Source organism: Eubalaena glacialis, chromosome 1 (assembly GCF_028564815.1).
Source record: "Eubalaena glacialis isolate mEubGla1 chromosome 1, mEubGla1.1.hap2.+ XY, whole genome shotgun sequence".
Taxonomy (NCBI): Eukaryota; Metazoa; Chordata; class Mammalia; order Artiodactyla; family Balaenidae; genus Eubalaena; species Eubalaena glacialis.
Window position 1 is genome coordinate 158377583 of NC_083716.1, and position 21176 is coordinate 158398758.

The 21176-nt window shown below is 35.5% G+C and overlaps 1 protein-coding gene across 1 annotated transcript in view; it reads left to right on the forward strand.

Moving 5' to 3' along the window:
• EPC2 (enhancer of polycomb homolog 2) overlaps positions 1 to 21176 on the forward strand; it is a 102255-nt gene that overhangs the window by 56145 nt on the left and 24934 nt on the right. Inside the window, exons 3-4 of the mRNA XM_061199890.1 lie at positions 6293 to 6438; positions 17731 to 17937. Of these exons, the coding sequence (XP_061055873.1) occupies positions 6293 to 6438; positions 17731 to 17937 (353 nt within the window). The remainder of the gene's footprint in view (positions 1 to 6292; positions 6439 to 17730; positions 17938 to 21176) is intronic.

Below are 21176 nucleotides of genomic sequence, written 5' to 3' on the forward strand. Positions count from 1 at the left end.
CCTCTGTAAGGGTTATACCAGTTTGTATGTCCACTAGCAAAGTATGAGAGAACTTGTTTCCCCATATCCTGGTCAAAAGACTGCTTTTGAATTTTTTGATTTTTGCCAGTTTGGTAGGTAAGAGATGATACACCTCAGTGTATCAGTAGTATTTTTATTTTTAAATAAACTTTTGATTTTGGAAAAATTTTAGATTTACAGGAAAGTTGTGACGGTAGTACAGAGTGTTCCTGTATACCTCTCATCCAGTTTCAGTTTCCTCTAATATTATCATCATGCATTACTGTGGCACATGTGTGGAATCTAAGAAACCATATTGGTACGTTATTATTATTACCTAAAACCCAGACTTTACTCTAATTTCTCAGTATAGTTTTAATTTGGATTTCTTATTATGAATGAGGTTGAAGGTCTTTTCATGTGTTTAGAATCCATTAGCATTTTTATGTCCTGAACTGTTACCTGCCCAGTTGTCTATTGAGTTGTTAGAAGACACGGGAGGAAGAATCTGAAGGAGGAGAAAAGAGAAGACTAATAAGAAAAAACATAATTTGAGGGAGAATAAAGGGATCATTATCTTTATACACCTTTTTTTTTTTTAAATCACTATCACACCCCCTGGGTCCTATCTAATATCATTAGGCTCTTTCCCCTCTCTAACTATGAAAATCTCTACCCGAAAATTCAGAGTATCCACTTACCCATTCTCATGGTCTGTGGTTCCCATAGTTGTAGTCATTGCTACTGATTTTGACCAGTAATACTTTTTGTTTATATAAAAAGTGAATTCTTCAAAGTGGGAGAGGAATGTAGTTTGTTAGCTAGTCAGCAGAAAGACTACGAGAATAATCCTGATTATAGTATAAACCTGGAACTCCTTTTAGAATAAATTAGTTGGTAGACAGCCTTGGATCACTATATAATCTTGTAAAAAGTGGCCTTGAACTCTTCTGCACTTCACTTTCTTTTTCTGTACATTGGGAGGAAAGTGTAAGTAAGGTCTCTAGTCAAGTCTTATAACAGTAGGAAATCTTGGAGAATCAGAGTCAAGAATTCTGACTTTATCAAGATTCATATGATCTCTTGGTACAACATTTAGAACAGCTAGATTTGGAGGTTATCAGAACCTTGGAGAGCTCCAAGCAGAGGAGGAGATGGTGCTTGGGTTGCTTCTGAACTTTGAGATATACTAGTTCGTCATTAAGTATCTTTGAAAGTTATTTGAAGCCTGAGGATCTTAACAATACAAGAATTTTTTAAATTCATTGTATTTCACACTAGGAATAAGTAAAGTTTATAATCTTTTAAGAGTGAAGACTTGGGTTTAGGTTAGAGGTCTTCAAAATGTTGTCCAGCATCACTTGGGAACTTGTTAGAAATACAAATTCACAAGCCACATTCCAGATCTACTGGGTCAGAAACTGGTCATCAAGCTCAGCAATCTGTTTGATTCAATCAGATGATTCTGGTGAATGCTTAAGTTTGAGAAACACTGTTTTAAAGGCTTTGATGATACTTATGTCAAGGAGAGACTTATGAGCCTTTGTCAGATCCCTGGACTTCCTTAGAGTTAAGTATATGGGATCTTAGGAAGATGTTTTATTCCAACTGCTTCCTAGTTCATAGGTCTACCTGGTCAGAGCCCACTTGAGTGTACACTGGGTTCCATTTAACTGAGATTTAGATATGCAATAGCATTGCTGATGCTAGACTTGTAAAACTCTTCAACTCTACTTTTAAAAAATATATATACATTTTATATATGTGCATACAGCTTCTGTGGACATATGGTTTTGAATTTTTGTCTTACTATTTGAAGGTACATTGGAATCATATAGCCTCCTATCCAAACTCATTATTGATAATTTATGCCTTTTGTAGTTAAGCATATTCTCTGTCTTTTTTCCTGCTACCCTCTCTGTCTGGAATTACCTTTCACCACTTTCTCTATGCTTTATGGTGTTGTTATCTATCTTAATTTAGCAGGGAGCCTGTTACACATGTTGTACATGTTGTATAGTCAGTGTTTGTTGTTACTGGGTTCAAAGGATTAATAAACATAATTTTGGAAAGTTGTATAAGAAAGGAAATGCAGAGCTGGAAGAAGAGGTAGACTAGAGAGTTTTTAAGTGAATGACACTCTTATAAGTGTTATTGTTAATACTTTCAAAGAAGAACCTTTACAAAACAAGGTGCTCTAGTGCCTCTGTCTTATTTTGTTGCTTGCATCAATGGGATTGGGGGAAAAAAGAAAGAAAGAAAAAAAAAAGAAAAAAAGGGATTGGATATTGGCAAATAGTGTCCAGAAGTAAGCATTTAGGAAATTTGAAGATGCATGAAAGTAGGAGCTTTGTATAATGTTGCTTCTTTTTATGTTAAAAAAATTATCATTGATGATTCATAGGTAAATGTTGGACATTTTCTAGATGTAAAATAACTTTAAGTGGGGAAGTCTTATTAGAGTTTGTTCTCATTTTAATTTTTATTGTTTGTTTTTAACAAATCCTTGAGTGCCTGGTGCACTGGGTTCGCAGTATCTTCTTTTACATGCATTGTAGTCAACTGGCATTTGTTTTATTTGTAAATTAATCTTTTTATCTTTGGTTATTAAATGTATGTAATTTATTATCTTAATCATTTAAGTCCATGGCTGAACAAAAACAGTCTTTTAATTTATTTCCCGTTGACAGTCAAAGAACTTTTTATTATAGCTCTTATGATTAGAAGGGTTTAATTTAGCATCTGTGTGGTATAGTGGGAGAAGCACTGAGCTCTGAGTCAAGACCCTGAAACCTGTGCTCAATTCACCAAAGGATTAAGGATTAAGGTAGTGTATTCTCTGGTCACTCTCTTTGTGATGGCAGAATGGCCTTTTTTCTCTTTATTCCCTAGAGCCATATTGCCTGGGACCTGGTAGGAAAGGAAGAACATGAGAGATATTGCCAGGCTTGTTTTAAAAGGGTTTACTCATTTGGAATGGAAATTGAATCGTTCTCATCAGTAGCACACAGTATCCATCAGGGGTGCAATTCCCTTCCAAAGAACTAGAATTCAGAAATATATACCCAAGTTAACCTCTTTACTGCAAGTATCCAAAAGAAGCATGATATATAGCCATATCGCTCCTCTAAATCAGAGGACAGAAAAGATGTAAACTGGGATATGGTCATGTAATTCAGAGGATATACTGTAATACTTTGTTAAGACGAACAAACAATATTCTAAGCCCCACCTGAGCCAGGTGCTTGACAGACGTGGAGCTGAGTGGTACTGGGAGGACTGCTTTCCACACTTCCATCTCTGGACACAGCCCATGCCTTACAACACCTTGGCAGGTATCTGACACTTCCAAGGCTTGGCTGCAGACAGCTGCATTGCTCGACCAGTTCTGGAGTCGAATAGTTTTGGAACTAACCAGATGTAGGAGAGACTTGAGATGGACTGCGGGAGAAATAAATAAGTAATGATTTTTAAACACACACACACACACACAAACAATGTTCTAAGCCCAGTGACCACCAGGTATGTGTGTTTGGGAGGAAAATCTTGAGAGACGGAAAGTTTTTTTCCTATACAGGAGTGTTTACAAGTATAAGTCAATACTGTCATACTCCAAATGAGGAACTACAGACAGGGATTCATCTCTTCATCTACTATACCTAGCTTTCTACCTGACGTATTAAGTAAGCACTTAATAAATTGAATTAGTACTAAACCAGGATTTTGTATGTTTTACAAACACCTTTTGATTTACTCTGTAAACTGTTTCTGTGATACATGTAGGAGATAGGTATTATTTCTAGACAGTACTAAGTATATCCATATTTTTGGTAGCATAAGCAAGAAATGGTAGCAGGAAATTATAAAATCCTTCTTGTGCTTTCTAGAGATGGATAGTGGTGATGATTGCACAGCATTGTGAGTGTACCTAATATCACTAAGCTGTACACTTAAAAATGGTCAAGATAATAAATTTTGTTACTTGTATTTTACCACATTAAAAAAATAAAACACTTTCTCTTGACACCCCCATCCAAAAAAGAGCCCTTTGAATGCAAATTGAATGTGAGTAGTAACATAGATACTTATATAATTATGTAGTTGATTGCCTGTGAAATATTTTTATATACATTTCTCTCATTTATTTATCAATTGGTAGATTTATAAACAATATCTCATTCATTACAAAAAGAGCTATGGGGCTTCCCTGGTGGTGGAGTGCTTGGGAATCTGCCTGCCAATGCAGGGGACATGGGTTCGAGCCCTGGTCTGGGAAGATCCCACATGCCGCGGAGCAGCTGGGCCCGCGAGCCACAATTACTGAGCCTGCGCGTCTGGAGCCTGTGCTCCGCGACGGGAGAGGCCGCGACAGTGAGAGGCCCGCGCACCGCGATGAAGAGTGGCCCCTGCTCGCCGCAACTAGAGAAATCCCTCGCACAGAAACGAAGACCCAACACAGCCAAAAATAAATAAATATATTTAAAAAAAAAAAAAGAGCTATGACATGGGGAATCTGTATCATTTAGGATTTTATAAGAAAAATAATATCAGGACAGGTAATCTAGATAAAATTATTACTTTTGTCCTTAGTAATACAGATTTGCTGTACAGACTATTCTGCACAAGTGTTTATGATACCAGTTAGCTCAACAACAATCAATAAAAGGGGGGAATGAGGTCAATACTACATGGAAGTTGTCCTGGTTCTTTTATGATTTTTCTTTGCCAAAGGGGGCTGGAATAGCAACAGGATTAAAATCTTCAGTAGGGAGGAGCAAAGGCTTGTCCTTGGCTGCTTGACATGGAAAGAGTCCTTTCAACTCTATATTAAAAAAATTAAAAATGAGTGCCTGCACCTAAGATTCCTTTCCCAGAAAAGTATACCCTCCAGCCTTGCACAGCTCTCATATAGCGGCAGGTTGCATTTCCTGCTGGAGCCCCAACGCGCCAAGTCCCCTTACAGTCTGTGTTCTCTCAGTATCCGCAAGCCAGCAATTCCATTCTGTTATTTTTGTGCATTTTTAGTATCCCTTGAGGTAGTAGCCAGCTATTCTGAGTGGCTTACGTGGCCATCTACTGTAACGTTTATGGTTTGCTTGGACTCTGATAACACAAAGTTACATAGATTTTACATAAGCCTGTTATTTTTGGTGTACAATTTTGCATATAGAGGATTTTTTTTTTTGAGGAACTCATATATCATGTTATAGCAGGAATGTCTATACTTTCTATAGTATTAATGTAAATCAAATTATAGTGGTCCATTCTAAATATTAGTGAGTACCTCATGCTGATTTTTGTCAGTTCATAAAAAGAAGCAGTTGACTTCAGGGGCCCAGAAATAAATTTCTGGGCAGATTCAGAATTCAACTTCTCAGAGCTAGACAATCCTTAAAGAAGATTTCATTTTAAACAGCAGATTTCTTGCTATTAGCTCACATCCCTAAGAATATTCCAAGCAGTATCTCTTGATAACATGCCATATTGGTTGTTCTCTTTGTTAATGGATGATAAAGCCTGAGAGCCAAGAGAAGAAACTGTACCCCAAAAAAGTGAAATTTTGAAAATTATACTTTCCTATCAATTTTTGCTTATCTTTCATACTCCTCCTCCTCCTCCACCTTCCTCTATTTCCCCTTCCTCCCACCCTCTGCCTCTGGTAACCACAAGTCTGATCTCTTTCTATGAGTTTGGGTTGTTTTTTAGGTTCCACATAGAAGTGAGATCATACATTATTTGTCTCTCTCTGACTTATTTCATTTAGCATAATGCCCTCAGGTCCATCTATAATGTTGCAAATGTTAATTTTATTTATTTATTTATTTTTAAAGAAAACTAGTCTGTCAGGCCAGTACCTCTTTTTTTTTTTTTTAATCTGTTTTATCTCCAGTGATTTGAAATGCCATTCCCATCATATATTTTATACTTGAGTTTATTTCTGGACTGTTAATTCTGTTCCATAGCTTCTCTTTATGCTACCAACTACCATGTGAATAAATATCTTTTTTTATAATTGCTACTTTATATTTTAATATATATATTTGTGACCCTTTATTTTTAAAATAAAAAATTCTAGTTGCTGTTTTTACTGTTCTGTGAAACTTTAAATCATATATGAATTAAAATTTATTTTTTCTTCAACTGAGTCTCTAAAACCAAATTTTTGATGTCTGCTCGTGAACTCCTCTTTGGTCAATGCTTTATACTTTGGGAGTATTCTGTGGTTGAATATAAACACTATATAACTCCATGATTTCTCCTGAGTTTGAAGAATTTTTTTTTTCTTTTCTAGCCTTTAATCTAGACAACGAACAACCAGATTATGATATGGATTCAGAAGATGAGACCTTATTAAATAGACTTAACAGAAAGATGGAAATTAAGCCTTTGCAATTTGAAATTATGATTGACAGACTTGAAAAAGCCAGTTCTAATCAGGTACTGTACCTTGTAAAACTGTCTCTTGTATTAACAGCTAATCTAATTAGCAGCTTTATTTTGCATTTTCTTTAGACCTGAGTATATTACATTTTACTGTCTTGAATTTCTTTTCCTGAGATCCTAGAATTTCTATTTACAATATTCCTTGACAGTTCAATATTCCTTAAGGAATACTTAAGTGTACTTTCTTTGAATAGGAGCATGAAGAGTACAATTCCGACTTTTTTCTTATTTGGATATAAAACTAATACTAGTTACATTCTTATAATATCGTCTTGATCCTTTTCATGGAGCTGTCTTTCTGGTGCTTCAGTAACTAACTTTGCTTGGCTGGGTGTCTTAGGTAGACACCTCATACCAATTCAGTTGCTCAGATTTATATTAAGGTACTCTTATCATTTAAAATGTATTTTAGTTTTACTTATTTATATATTATTTAAAATTTTAAGTGAAGGAAAAATTATTTACAAAGTAATAAAGAATTTTCTTTAATGGGACATTCTATATATGGTATAGAGAATTTAAAATGGTATGTTCCTTCTGGAAAGCAATTAGGCAGCATATGTCAGGAACCGTAAAATGTTTATACCTTTTGATTTCGTGGTCCTACCTCTAGGAATCATTCCCAAGAAAAATAATTAGTGAAGATGTCAAAGATTTCTGAACAGGGTTGTTAAGAATAACTTATAAGTTGTCTGTAGGATGGAATATCATACAACCATTAAAAATTGTTATTTTGAAGAGTATCTAGTGGCACAGGAAGTTGATCTTTATATAATGTGAGATTTCAAAAACAGGATGCAGAATTATTGAAGGTTTGTTTAAAACATTTCTACATGTGCATAGAAGAACAAGAATGTACAACAAAATGCCAACAATGGTTATATTTAGGTGCTGGAATTATGGGTGATTTTTATGTTCTTTATTCTATTTTTCTATATTTTCCAAATTTACTATAATGAGCATGTGTTGATATTACAATTAGATTTAAAAACTAAAACTATTTTTAAAAATAATTGTTGGTATACCTGTGTGATATATTAATATGCTAATTTTTATTAATGTAGTAAGAAGTTACCAATATAAATAAATAAGCTTTTTACACTAGACTGTTAAAAGTTTTCACTTGTTTACCTATACAAATTCATTATTTTCCCCCAACTTCCAAGTAAGTCCTTTAAATCCCTGAGGCATTACCAACTCCTCAGAACATTTCCCAAACTTTTCCATTGTAAAGTGACTTTGTTGCATATTTAGCCTTTCTACCAGTCTCCCCTGACCCCATTTTTTTTAATTAAAATAAATTTTTTATTGAAGTATGGTTGATTTACAATGTTGTGTTAATTTCTGCTGTACAGCAAAGTGATTCAGTTATACACCGAGCTGAGCTACTTGTGCCATACAACAGGTTCCCACCAGCTATCTATTTTACACATGGTAGTGTATTTATGTCAAACCTAATCTCACAATTCATCCCACCCTCCTCTTCCTCCACTGTGTCCACTCGTCCGTTCTCTACGTTTGCGTTTCTATTCCTGCCCTGCAAATAGGTTCATCTGTAACATTTTTCTAGATTCCACATATATGCGTTAATAGACGATACTTGTTTTTCTCTTTCTGACTTACTTCACTCTGTATGACAGATTCTAGGTTTATCCACATCTCTACAATGACCCAATTTCATTTCTTTTTATGGCTGAGTAATATTCCATTATATATATTTGTACCACATCTTCTTTATCCATTCATCTGTTGATGGACATTTAGGTTGTTTCCATGTCCTGGCTATTGTAAATAGTGCTGCAATGAACATTGGGGTACATGTGTCTCTTTGAATTATGGTTTTCTCATGGTATGCCCAGGAGTGGGATTCCTGGGTCCATATGGTAGTTCTATTTTTAGTTTTTTAAGGAACCTCCATACTGTTTTCCACAGTGGCTGTATCAATTTACATTCCCACCAACAGTGCAAGAGGGTTTCCTTTTCTCTGCACCCTCTCCAGCATTTATTGTTTGTCAATTTTTTGATGATGGCCATTCTGACCGGTGTGAGGTGATAACCTCATTGTAGTTTTGATGTGCATTTCTCTAATAATTAGTGATGTTGAGCATCTTTTCATGTGCCTCTTGGCCATGTGTATGTCTTCTTCTTTTCTATGTGTAGTGTCATGTCATCTGCAAATGTCTATTTAGGTCTTTCGCCCATTTTTTGATTCGGTGGTTTGTTTTTCTGATATTGAGCTGCATGAGCTGTTTGTATATTTTGGAGATTAATCCGTTGTCCGTTGCTTCGTTTGCAAATATTTTCTCCCATTCCGTGATTGTCTTTTCATCTTATTTATGGTTTCCTTTGCTGTGCAAAAGCTTTTAAGTTTAATTAGGTCCCATTTGCTTATTTTTATTTTTATTTTCATTACTCTAGGAGGTGGTCATAAAAGATCTTGCTGTGATTTATGAGAAAGAGTGTTTTTCCTATGTTTTCCTCTAAGAGTTTTATAGTGTCTGGTCTTACATTTAGGTCTTTAATCCATTTAGAGTTTATTTTTGTGTATGGTGTTAGGTAGTGTTCTAATTTCATTCTTTTTCATGTAGTTGTCCAGTTTTCCCAGCACCATTTATTGAAGAGGCTGTCTTTTCTCCATTGTATATCCTTGCCTCCTTTGTCATAGATTAGTTGATGGTAGGTGTGTGGGTTTATCTCTGGACTTTCTATCCTGTTCCATTGATCTATATTTCTGTTTTTGTGCCAGTACCATACTGTCTTGATTACTGTAGCTTTGTAGTATAGTTTGAAGTCCGGGAGCCTGATTCCTCCAGCTCCGTTTTTCTTTCTCAAGATTGCTTTGGCTATTTGGGGTCTTTTGTGTTTCCATACAAATTGTAAAATTTTTTGTTCTAATTCTGTGAAAAATATCATTGGTAATTTGATAGGGATTGCATTGAACCTGTAGATTGTTTTGGGTAGGATAGTCATTTTTACAATATTGATTCTTCCAATCCAGGAGCATGTTATATATCTCCACCTGTTTGCATTGTCTTTGATTTCTTTCATCAGTGTCTTATAGTTTTCTGCATACAGGTCTTTTGTCTCCTTAGGTAGGTTTATTCCTAGATATTTTATTCTTTTTGTTGCAGTGGTAAATGGGATTGTTTCCTTAATTTCTCTTTCTGGTCTTTCATTGTTAGTGTATAGGAATGCCAGAGATTTCTGTGCCTTAATTTTATATCCTGCCTGCAACCTTCCCAAATTCATTGATTAGTTCTAGTAGTTTTCTGGTGGCATCTTTAGGATTTTCTATGTATAGTATCATGTCATCAGCAAACAGTGACAGTTTTACTTCATCTTTTACAATTTGTATTCCTTTTATTTCTTTTTCTTCTCTGATTGCTGTGGCTAGGGCTTCCTAAACTATGTTGAATAATGGTAGCGAGAGTGGACACCTTGTCTTGTTCCTGAGCTTAGAGAAAATGCTTTCAGTTTTTCAACATTGAGAATGATGTTTGCTGTGGGTTTGTCGTATATGGCCTTTATTATGTTGAGGTAGGTTCCCTCTATGCCCACTTTCTGGAGAGTTTTTATCATAAGTGGGTGTTCAATTTTGTCAAAAGCTTCTTCTGCATCTATTGAGATGATCATATGGTTTTTATTCTTTAATTTGTTAATATGGTGTATTGCATTGATTGATTTGCATATATTGAAGAATCCTTGCATCTCTGGGATAAATCCCACTTTATCACGGTGTATGCTCTTTTTAATGTGTTGTTGGATTCTGTTTGCTAGTATTTTGTTGAGGATTTTTGCATCTGTGTTCATCAGTGATAGATATATTGGTCTGTAATTTTCTTTTTTTGTGATATCTTTGTCTGGTTTGGGTGATGGTGGCCTTGTAGAACGGGTTTGGGAGTGTTCCTCCCTCTGCAGTTTTTTGGAAGAGTTTGAGAAGGATAGGTGTTAACTCTTCTCTAACTGTTTGATAGGATTCACCTGTGAAGCCATCTTGTCCTGGATTTTTTTTTTGCTGGAAGATTTTTTTTTTTTTTTAATTTTATTTATTTATTTATTTATTTATGGCTGTGTTGGGTCTTCGTTTCTGTGTGAGGGCTTTCTCCAGTTGGGGCAAGTGGGGGCCACTCTTCATCGCGGTGCGCGGGCCTCTCCCGTTGCGGAACACAGGCTCCAGATGCACAGGCTCAGTAATTGTGGCTCACGGGCCCAGTTGCTCCGCGGCATGTGGGATCTTCCCAGACCAGGGCTCGAACCCGTGTCCCCTGCATTGGCAGGCAGACTCTCAACCACTGCACCACCAGGGAAGCCCTGCTGGAAGATTTTTAATTGCAGTTTCAATTTCATTACTTGTGATTGGCCTATTTATATTTTCTAATTCTTCCTGGTTCCATCTTGGAAAGTTGTACCTTTCCAAGAATTTGTCCATTTCTTCCAGGTTGTCCATTTTATTGGCATATAGTTGCTTGTAGTAGTCTCTTAAGATGCGTTGTATTTCTGTGGTGTCAGTTGTAATTTCTCCTTTTTCATTTCTAATTTTATTGATTTGAGTTCCTCTCCATTTTTTTCTTGATGAGTCTGGCTAAAGGTTTATCAATTTTGTTTATCTTCTCAAAATCAAATTTTAGTTTTATTGATCTTTGCTATTGTTTTCTTCATTTCTATTTCATTTATTTCTGCTCTGATTTTTATGATTGCTTTCCTTCTACTAACTTTGGTTTTCTTTGTTCTTCTTTTTCTAGTTGCTTTAGGTGTAAAGTTAGATTGTTTATTTGATACTTCTCTTGTTTCTTGAGGTGAGATTGAATTGCTGCAAACTTCCCTCTTAGAACTGCTTTTGTTGCATCCCATAGGTTTTGGGGCATCGTGTTTTCATTGTCATTTGTTTCTAGAAATATTTTCATTTCTTCTTTGATTTCTTCAGTGATCTCTTGGTTATTCAGCGGTGCACTGTTTAGCATCCATGTGTTTATGGTTTTTTACAGCTTTTTTCTTGTAATTGATTTCTAATCTCATAATAACGTTGTGGTTGGAAAAGATGCTTGATACAATTTCAATTTTCTTAAATTTACTGAGGCTTGATTTGTGACCCAAGATGTTATCTATCCTGGAGAATGTTCCGTGTGCACTTGAGAAGAAAGTGTAATCTGCTGTTTTTGGATGGAATGTCCTAAAAATATCTATTAAATCTATCTGGTCTATTATGTCATTTAAAGCTTGTGTTTCCTTAGTAATTTTCTGTTTGAATGATCTGTCCATTGGTGTAAGTGAGGTGTTAACGTCCCCCACTATTATTGTGTTACTGTCGATTTCCTCTTTCATAGCTGTAAGCAGTTGCCTTATGTATTGAGGTGCTCCTATGTTGGGTGCATATATATTTATAATTGTTATATCTTCTTCTTGGATTGATCCCTTGATCATTATGTAGTGTCCTTCCTTGTCTCTTGTAACATTCTTTATTTTAAAGTCTATTTTATCTGATATGAGTATTGCTACTCCAGCTTTCTGTTGATTTCCATTTGCATGGAATATCTTTTTCCATCCCCTCACTTTCAGTCTGTATGTGTCCCTAGGTCTGAAGTGGGTCTCTTCTAGACAGCATGTATGCAGGTCTTGTTTTTGTATCCATTCACCCAGTCTGTGTCTTTTGGTTGCAGCATTTAATCCATTTACATTCAAGGTGATTATCGATATGTATGTTCCTATTACCATTTTCTTAATTGATTTGGGTTTGCTTTTGTGGGTCTTTTTCTTCTCTTGTGTTTCCCACCTAGAGAAATTCCTTTAGCATTTGCTGTAAAGCTGGTTTGGGGTGCTGAATTCTCTTAGCTTTTGCTTGTCTGTAAAGGTTTTAATTTCTCCATCGAATCTGAATGAGATCCTTGCTGGGTAGAGTAATCTTGGTTGTAGGTTTTTCCCTTTCATCACTTTAAATATATCCTGCCACTCCTTTGTGGCCTGCAGAGTTTCTGCTGAAAAATCAGCTGATAACCTTAGGGGGATTCCTTTGTATGTTATTTTTTGTTTTCCCTTGCCGCTTTTAATATTTTTTCTTTGAATTTAATTTCTGTTAGTTTGATTAATATGTGTCTCGCTGTGTTCTGCTAGGGTTTATCCTGTGTGGTACACTCTGTGCTTCCTGGACATGGGTGGCTCTTTCTTTTCCCATGTTAGGGCAGTTTTCGACTATAATCTCTTCAAATATTTTCTCAGACCCTGTCTCTTTCTCTTCTTCTTCTGAGACCCCTATAATTCAAATGTTGGTGCATTTAATGTTGTCCCAGAGGTCTCTGAAGCTGTCCTCAATTCTCTTTTCATTCTTTTTTCTTTATTCTGCTCCTCCTCAGTTATTTCTACCATTCTATCTTCTAGCTCACTTATTCGCTCTTCTGTCTCAGTTATTCTGCTATTGATTCCTTCTAGTGTATTTTTCATTTCAGTTATTGTGTTGTTCATCCCCTTTTGTTTGTTGTTTATAGTTCTTCTAGGTCTTTGTTAAAGATTTCTTGTATTTTCTCAATCCATGCCTCCATTCTATATCCAAGATTTTGGATCATCTTTGCTATCATTACTCTGAATTCTTTTTCAGGTAGGTTTCCTATTTCCTCTTCATTTTTTTGGTCTTGTAGGTTTTTACCTTGCTTCTTCATCCGTTACATATTTTTTTTGTCATCTCATTTTTTTGGATGGGACCCATCCCCCATTTTGATGGAAAGTAATATCTAGTGTACTGTCCAAAAAAGTACATTAAAACTGAAGTTTGTAAAATTCAACTTAATTTGTTTTTTGAGGGATTGTCTTTTTTTATTGGAAATTTGTTTAATTATCAAATTGATACTCATTATAATTAGTGCTCACAGTTTTCCTAGGATTTTGATCACTGGCATCAGATATAATTTCAGTTTTTCTTCTTTATGTGTAAATTTTCCTAGCAATCCTAGGCTTGATCAGACTTTTGGCATTTCTTCTGTTTTCCATGATTGCTCCGAAATTCTCATGGTGGTTGAAATTATATCATCAGAAGCCTTCGGCTGTGTGTTCTGTAATTTGCTTTTTTTCATTCAGTTAGTAATATTTATTTAGCGCTCAGGTGAGCAAGACAAGTGACAGAAGTTCTTCCCTTGTGGAGCTTATCATCTAAGTGGGTACAGGATAAACAAAAAGCATGTAAACAGTAAATTAACTATGCACTATAATCAGCACCATCCTATTTTAGTTCTCTTTGCTCAGTGGCAAGCTTCCAGACTCTAAAACAACTGGCTAGGTTCTCAGAGCTTGACAGCATCTGCTTTCTGCAGAGGAGATTAAGGTGAAGGCTTTGTTATAGAAACAAGAAAATTGTCTTATTAATAGAACCAAGGATTAAAGATAGCAAAAGGCTCCCCTCATTCCAAGTGTCTGATCTGGGAGATTCATGGAGTTCTTTATTTTCTCTTTTTGGGGGCTAGGATAGTACCAGATCCCAGGGCAAGGAATCAAGTGTGTGGTTAAACCAATATTTATTAAGTTGGTAGAGAAAGACATGAAAGATGGACTGGGGCAAAAGCTTCTGCTGGCATTATTCTGTGGAGACTATTGCAGTGAAGTCTTGAAAACTCTTGTTGCCAAAGTCTGTGATTATTTTCAGTCCCCATCCTTTGTCTTATTTGAGTTCTCCTTATTTCTTCAAACTGTCCTCACCTTTGTTCTTTTGAATACAATTCATTCCCTTTTGGTTTTCTTATGATTTCTTTATGACCATTCCTTCTAATTTTCTTTTACTGACTCTGTTTCATTCAACTCCTGCAAACATCAGGGTTTCTTGAAATTCTGTTCTTGGTATTCTTGTCCTGATTATTTTGGGGGGCAATATCACCTCATTGAGCATTTTTGTGGTTATAATAATACCTATGCCTTTAGCCTTGACCACTTTCTCAAGCCTCAGGATTTTCTTTTTTCTCTTTTTGTGCTGCCTGTTGGCATCTCCATCTAGATGGTCCACAGACCTCTCAAGTTTAACCTTTTCAAAACTTAACTTACTCTCTTAACTCCAGATGATCCCATACTGTATTCATTCTCTCTCCAGTGACTCCCAAAACTCAGGATCTTGTGGGTTTTTAAAATCCCTTTCCTTTAGTCCCTAAATTTTCAATAAACTACTACCCTACGTCTCTCCTTTTTTTTTAAGTCACAGCTAAATTTTCAAAAGATAAGCCATATTGTTTACCTTTTAGTCCATTTTAGTTTACTGATACTGCACTGTTTAAGGTCACTGATGGCCTCCTAATTATCATCCAGGAGCCTCATTTTAGTCTGCGTCCTACTTAATATCCCTGTAGTATTGGATTTGTTGACTTCCATCTTTCCTGATTCTTCTTGTTTCTTCATCTCCTCTTCCTTTTCTCCTCTACCTCTTGTTCTTTTCCTTTGGTATCTATCCTCAGAATTTATTCTTGTACCGTAAGCTGCCAACACAGGCACTCTCGGATGGAGTTTTTTGTGACTGTGTCCTCTATCTTACTGCACTCATACTCAGTTGCGAAGTTCTTACGTTGTTCTCTTATTGTTTAATTTGTATTTATCTAACCTTAATTCCCATACTGTAAGTTTCTTTAGGTACTGGATTTGTCTTAAAGTTTTTTTTGTTATCTTCCCCACAACCTATAGCACAAATGATAGGCTGATAGTAGTTATTAACTACTTACTGCTTAATTGGGTATTTTATATGTAAAAGCATTAATTTTTACATGTAATTTATTCATGTAATTTAATTAATTAATTAATTAATTAATTTTACATGTAATTTATTTAATTTGTGTATTAAATTTGTGCATTTATTGAAATTGCTAGACCATGAGTTTTGTATATAAGCAAACTAAATGATCTTTGTCCTCATGGAGCTTGTTGCAGTCTAGAAGAAGAATTTTTATCTCCTATCCCTAAGCCCCCAAAATAAGTAAATCAAGTAAGTCAGAGCTGTCTTGGAAATAATAAATTTATCACAGACCCCTTTGCCACTTGAATACTAGTTTCTAGTAGATGAAATGCTAAATGGCAGAACTTTTTCCTTAGGTATAAAAGTAGTAGGATTCTGATTTTTGTGGATTTTTAATCATGTCACATAATTTGTGACTACTTTATCTGTAAATAGTTCTTGTCCACTCAAATTGATGCTGTCACCATGATAGTAGAGAGGCACTGATACTAGTTGCCCTAGAATAGCTAAAGATAATTTTTACAGAATGACTAAAACCAAAATTATCCAATAAAATAAAAATTGGCCGTATGACAATATAAAACCAGCAGTTGTTGACTTACAGCTAACATAGGAAAGTAATGTCAGGATGTTTAAACTGTGTATTGAATTCTTATTACCTCAGATATAAAGAGGGTACTTAAGCACCAGGCAGAAGGACATTTCTGAAAGCAGGGGCAAGCACCAGAGAAGAAAATCTGAGGCAGTGTTTTAATCTCCTGACACCTCCTGCAGGGAGATAGGAAGTAGTGTTATTTTGATAATGTTGTTATATAAGAAACTCACCACTGCTCTGCTGGTTGAAGGAAAGAGATTATCTTCCTCCCCACTCAAAGGTTAGATTAAGTTCTTGATTTAATTAGTGAAGGTTATAAAATTTTATCAGAAGCAGAATGACCAAACAGCTGAAGCACATATAGCATATCACAGCATTGTTTCCCTTTGGTCCCCAGAGCACATGAGAGCTACCAGTTATGCTATGCTCTAAGCATTTGGTGGAGTTTTGTTAGATCCGGAAAGCTCTATTTTTATTCTGCCACCGTCCTTGTAGACTTTGGAGGTATACATCACCATTCCAGAGAACTTCAGCTAACAGTGGGAGAGTGTCCACTTAAAGTTGATGTTTGGAAATATTGGTTCTTTTGGTTTGATCTCATGTTTCAGGCTGCGGCTCTCCACTTTAAAGGTCAAGTTACTCAGCGTCTCAGATGCAGTTAAGCTGACTCCACTGAGACTTTGAATAAACCAAAGAATGGCCACTTATAATTTTATTGTCATGTGGACTAGAATACTTGAGTTGATACCGTCTGTATTATCTTCCTGTGGTCAAACCGTCTTGGCAGCCAAATTATAATAAGAAACCAACTAATTAGCTTTAGTAAGCACCATCATAGGACTGGAAGTCCAAATGATTATTACATTTATTCCATGAGGTTATACCAATATGAGAAGTCAGATCATAGCAAAGATTTATTTGCTAAGTCATGCTTTCTTCAAATGAATTCATACAACCTGCAAATTGATTAGTATGTTGATCTTAAAATTTCAGTGATAAAAATTTTCCCCTCATTTCCAAGTTTTTAGGAGATATCTCAATTTGTTTTGAAAATGAATCTTCATCTCTAGAATGATAAAAGTAAAAAGATTGGGATAGCATCACTTCAGTAAGGGTTCACAGCCCTAAAACTCCATAATCTTTTTCTAAGCTTCACTATAAATGGATATGTATAACCCCTAATCCATCTTAGTAGAGCTGATTAGCCTCTCTGATCTTCACAAGGAGCAAGGAAACAGATGTGACCAAGCAAATTTCTACAAACTTTACTTTGAGATAATGTCAGCATATATTGGCTGCACTGATAAAGGAGAAATAGATCCCTGAGATGCCACTGTCCCAGACATGACAATGTCATTAACAAAATGAGTGTTTAGAACAAGGATTCTCTAGTATTTAATCAGCTTTGTTAGAGGAATTGTTTATATATGTAATTGGTACAAGAAATTCAAGATTGCATAGTGTTGAAACTTCTGGAAACATGCTAAGTTTGTCCTTTTCAATTTCAAAGGAGGCATGTGTATATTTAGTTGCAATACGTTAGAAAATATTCATAGTTTATTTTGGAGGGAGGTAAAAAGAAACCACCTGTAAATTCTAGTTTCTGTTGAAAAACAAAAACACTGAAAGAAGCTAGTAGACTGTTGAAAACTAGTAGATCCTCCAATGTGTGGAATCCCAGAATATCAGAATTTTGAAGGACCCTGGATGTCTTCCAGTTCAAGATTTTCCTGAGTCATAAATCTGTTGTAGTCTTATCATTAATCCAGGCTTCTTAAATATTTTAAGTGGTGGAACTCACTACCTCTTAGGGCAAATGTCTAATTTTGGTAAATCTTATTAATAGTCTTTGTTAGATTAAATTGAATTGTATTTTCTGCCATCATGATATCTGATCATAATTGTTAGACTGATCACATTTTTTCCTGTAGGTATAGTTTAATTTTAATTTTTTTTCAAACATTGTAGTTGATGACATTTTTTATTTTTTATTTAGCTTGTAACACTTCAAGAAGCAAAACTGCTGCTAAACGAAGATGATTACCTTATTAAAGCTGTATATGACTACTGGGTGAGAAAACGTAAAAACTGCAGGGGACCATCCCTCATTCCTCAGATAAAACAAGAGAAAAGAGATGGCTCTACCAACAATGACCCTTATGTTGCCTTTCGGAGGAGAACAGAGAAAATGCAAACTCGAAAGGTAATATGCAAATTAGATTTAACTGAATGTACCTTGATAGTATTTAAGACCAATATTTTTTTTTTGCTGATAGCTTGAGTAATTTGAGTAATTCGAATATAAAGAGAAGCTAATGACATTGTTGAACTTTATATTAGAAAGCCTGCTATTCAGTAGCTTCTATCCCCCAGTTGTTTGCAATGTTTATTTAATACCTATGGGCTTTATAAATCTATTGGTTATACCATTTTAGGCTTGCAGTTGAAGTGATGTGAGGAAATTCGTGTTAGGAGGAAAACTGAAGTTTTGAATTCTTCAGTAAACTGTACATTCTATACATATCCTCTGTTTGGGAAGCTTAAGAGTTCCTTTGAAACCATATTCTAAATCATGCATGTGAAAATGGACTTTACTCCCTCTAACTACTGTGGGGTCATGGGAAGTTGGGAAAGGTTCATTTTCAAGCCTGTTCTGCTAACAGTCGCAAGTAACACAATGGAACCTTTTTCTCCTTTTCTGAGTTGTCGGTTGTGTCAGATTTCGAATTGACAAACTTGTCCTAATCTGGCTTTCAGAAGCAAGATGAGCCAGAATTTTAGGAGAAACGGGGTCTCAGGCTGTGAAATGATACGGTATAGAAGAAAGCATTATTTCAGACTGGTAGTCACTGCCTTCCATTTCTCATAATTAACGGTAAACATCAGACACGGTAACACATTCTCTAACATTGCAGAATATTAGGAACATATAAATGTAAAAACCATGAGGAATTATAATTGGAGGCAAAGCATTTTCTGTGGATTCCTGTTTCTCCTAACATTGAATGCTTGTCCTTGTCAGCTGTTAATATAACAGCTGTGAAGCATAACAGCTGCCAGGGATAGTACATTTTAGGGGAAACTTCCCTACTGGTTAACAACCAGAGTTTTTATAACTCTTTCTTGGATTTCCCAAATGTATATGACATTCCCTAACCCCGACTGAGTTTTCAATTTGGTGTTTTGGTTCTTAGCCAAGGAAATATTAGATAGTTCTTGAAGATTTAGTGCCTTGTTTAGAAAAGACTATAATGAGATAAGTTTGTAAATACAGTAAAGCATTATAAATATGGACATGAGGAAGGAGAGGTTTATCTGAATTATTGAAAAAATCTGAACTTCCAGTTACTTTTTAAAAGAAATGTAATTGATTCAGATGTATTGCAAAACATAGACTTAGAGCAATGTCTTTTGAAGGAAAAGCACTGTTGGGCTTCTTTTAGTGAACGGATATGAAGTACTTAAAATTATCAGTGTTTATTGACATATAAACAATATTCCAAATGTTTAAATATGTTTTATTCTTAAATAGGTTAAATCACTATTTTCTAACCAGTGTGTTTTGAGAATTGCTAGAAATAGGTTCCTGTGTTTAGGCATTTCTCCATTGTGTAATAACTAGGCCAGCAATTTCCTGACACTCTGATTCCTACCCTTTCTCTTACCTGTTATTTTCATCTTCCTCTCCAAGGTGGTATATTTTCTTTTCCAATGGTCTTTTTATTCCTCTCTGTTTCAGTAATAGTTCAAAGACTATTCCCCTTCATGTACACTCTTGCTGCTTAGAAATGTCTATGAGTTTTAAAATGAGAAAGTTAGGAAAGCAATCAAGAATGAACACCCTAGGTGTTCAGGAGGTGGTCAGGCATTGGGATATGCAAAAATGAATACCAGCTAACAGAGGTCCTCTGCTTCCTTTTCTATTCCCACAAACTTAAAAACATTTATATAGCTGATGCAAAGGCTAGAGTAAAGGACTTCTGAAATATTTGCTTGGAAGTCTATAATTTAATTTTAATCATTAAACTAATGTTTAGTTTGGGAGTGCTTAAGTGCTTTAGGACATTCTCAAATGACATGGTGTTAAGGTACCAGCGTGTCTGAGTGCACTGACTGGGAAGTCTTGAATCAGCATATACATTTATATGTTTAACCCCATAGGTAAAACTGTTAGCGTTTGTGCCTTCTCTCCTCCCTCTGTGTGGCAAGATAGTTAGGAGAGGAAACTTCCAGGGTAGTGGTTCTCAGTCTGGCTGCACATAACAATCACTCGTGAATTAGCCTTGGTTTAAAAAGATCTATAGTTAACTCTAAATTACAGCAGTTTGAAAACCACTTCCCTATAGATTTGGCAGTTGGTCAGAACTATAATATGTAACTGGAACAAGAAGACAGGAATTTGCTCCAAGCAGAGACAGTTGTGAAGAAGGGTAAAGGGAACTGAGTAGATTTGAATATAGGGAGTAGGGCCATCTTAAAAGCACAGAAAAGATGTCAGTATGAACTTACAGTTTTTAATATTGATATAGGTAGAAATAGATATAGATCTATGCATGGGTATGTACATAAATATATTACAGGCTTATTTCCTAGCTCTGTTTGCTGAGAGGGTATAGAAGCAATTACAGTAGCATGTAAATCTTGATTTTAAATACCATTTTCCATTAAAGGAAACCAGGGCTCCTTAGAAAAATGGTTGATTTTAGGTCTGGTGCTAGGAAAGCATAAATATAAGCTTGGAACATTCTGCTTTGCCAGAATATAAGAATGTGATTGAAGAATGTTGGAGCCATGTCAGAAGGCCTCAGGAGCCAGCTTAAAGGGTGACCCTGCTGATCAGATCTGGGCAAGTTTGTGTGTCAAAATAAGGAGAGTAATGGATTATAACCCATAAAGTAACCCATGAGTCTATACTGATATAAATGGATGGAGGGATAGAGGGATGAGTAGATGATTGATTGATAGATAGATGAAAGAGAACACTTTTCCTTACCATAGATTTCCAACTTATAAATGTCAGTGGAATGATGGAGTTCAAAAATCACCATTTGGCAACCACCATAGTAGCAATTGTTTCTGGCAAAAGTTAGAATTAATGGAAGCTAAACTGATGGGGGAAATTTGATGAGAAACAAGAGGCTTATATAAGTCCCACAGCATACTTTTTAATTAAAAAAGGAAAAATACTAATTTGACTAGAGAAACCTGGCAAACACCATCTTAATCAAGTGATCAAAGCATCAGCAGTAATGGGACAAGTAGGTATCATTTAACTCCTGATATGCTGAGTGAGAGACACAGTGTCTCTTCTGTGATGGTCCTACCAAAAGTTTCCAACATGAATTTAATTGTGGAAAAACATCAAAGAAACCCACATTGAGGAACATTCTACAAAAATAAGTGGCTTCTACTCTTTAAAACTATCAAGGTCATGATCACCAT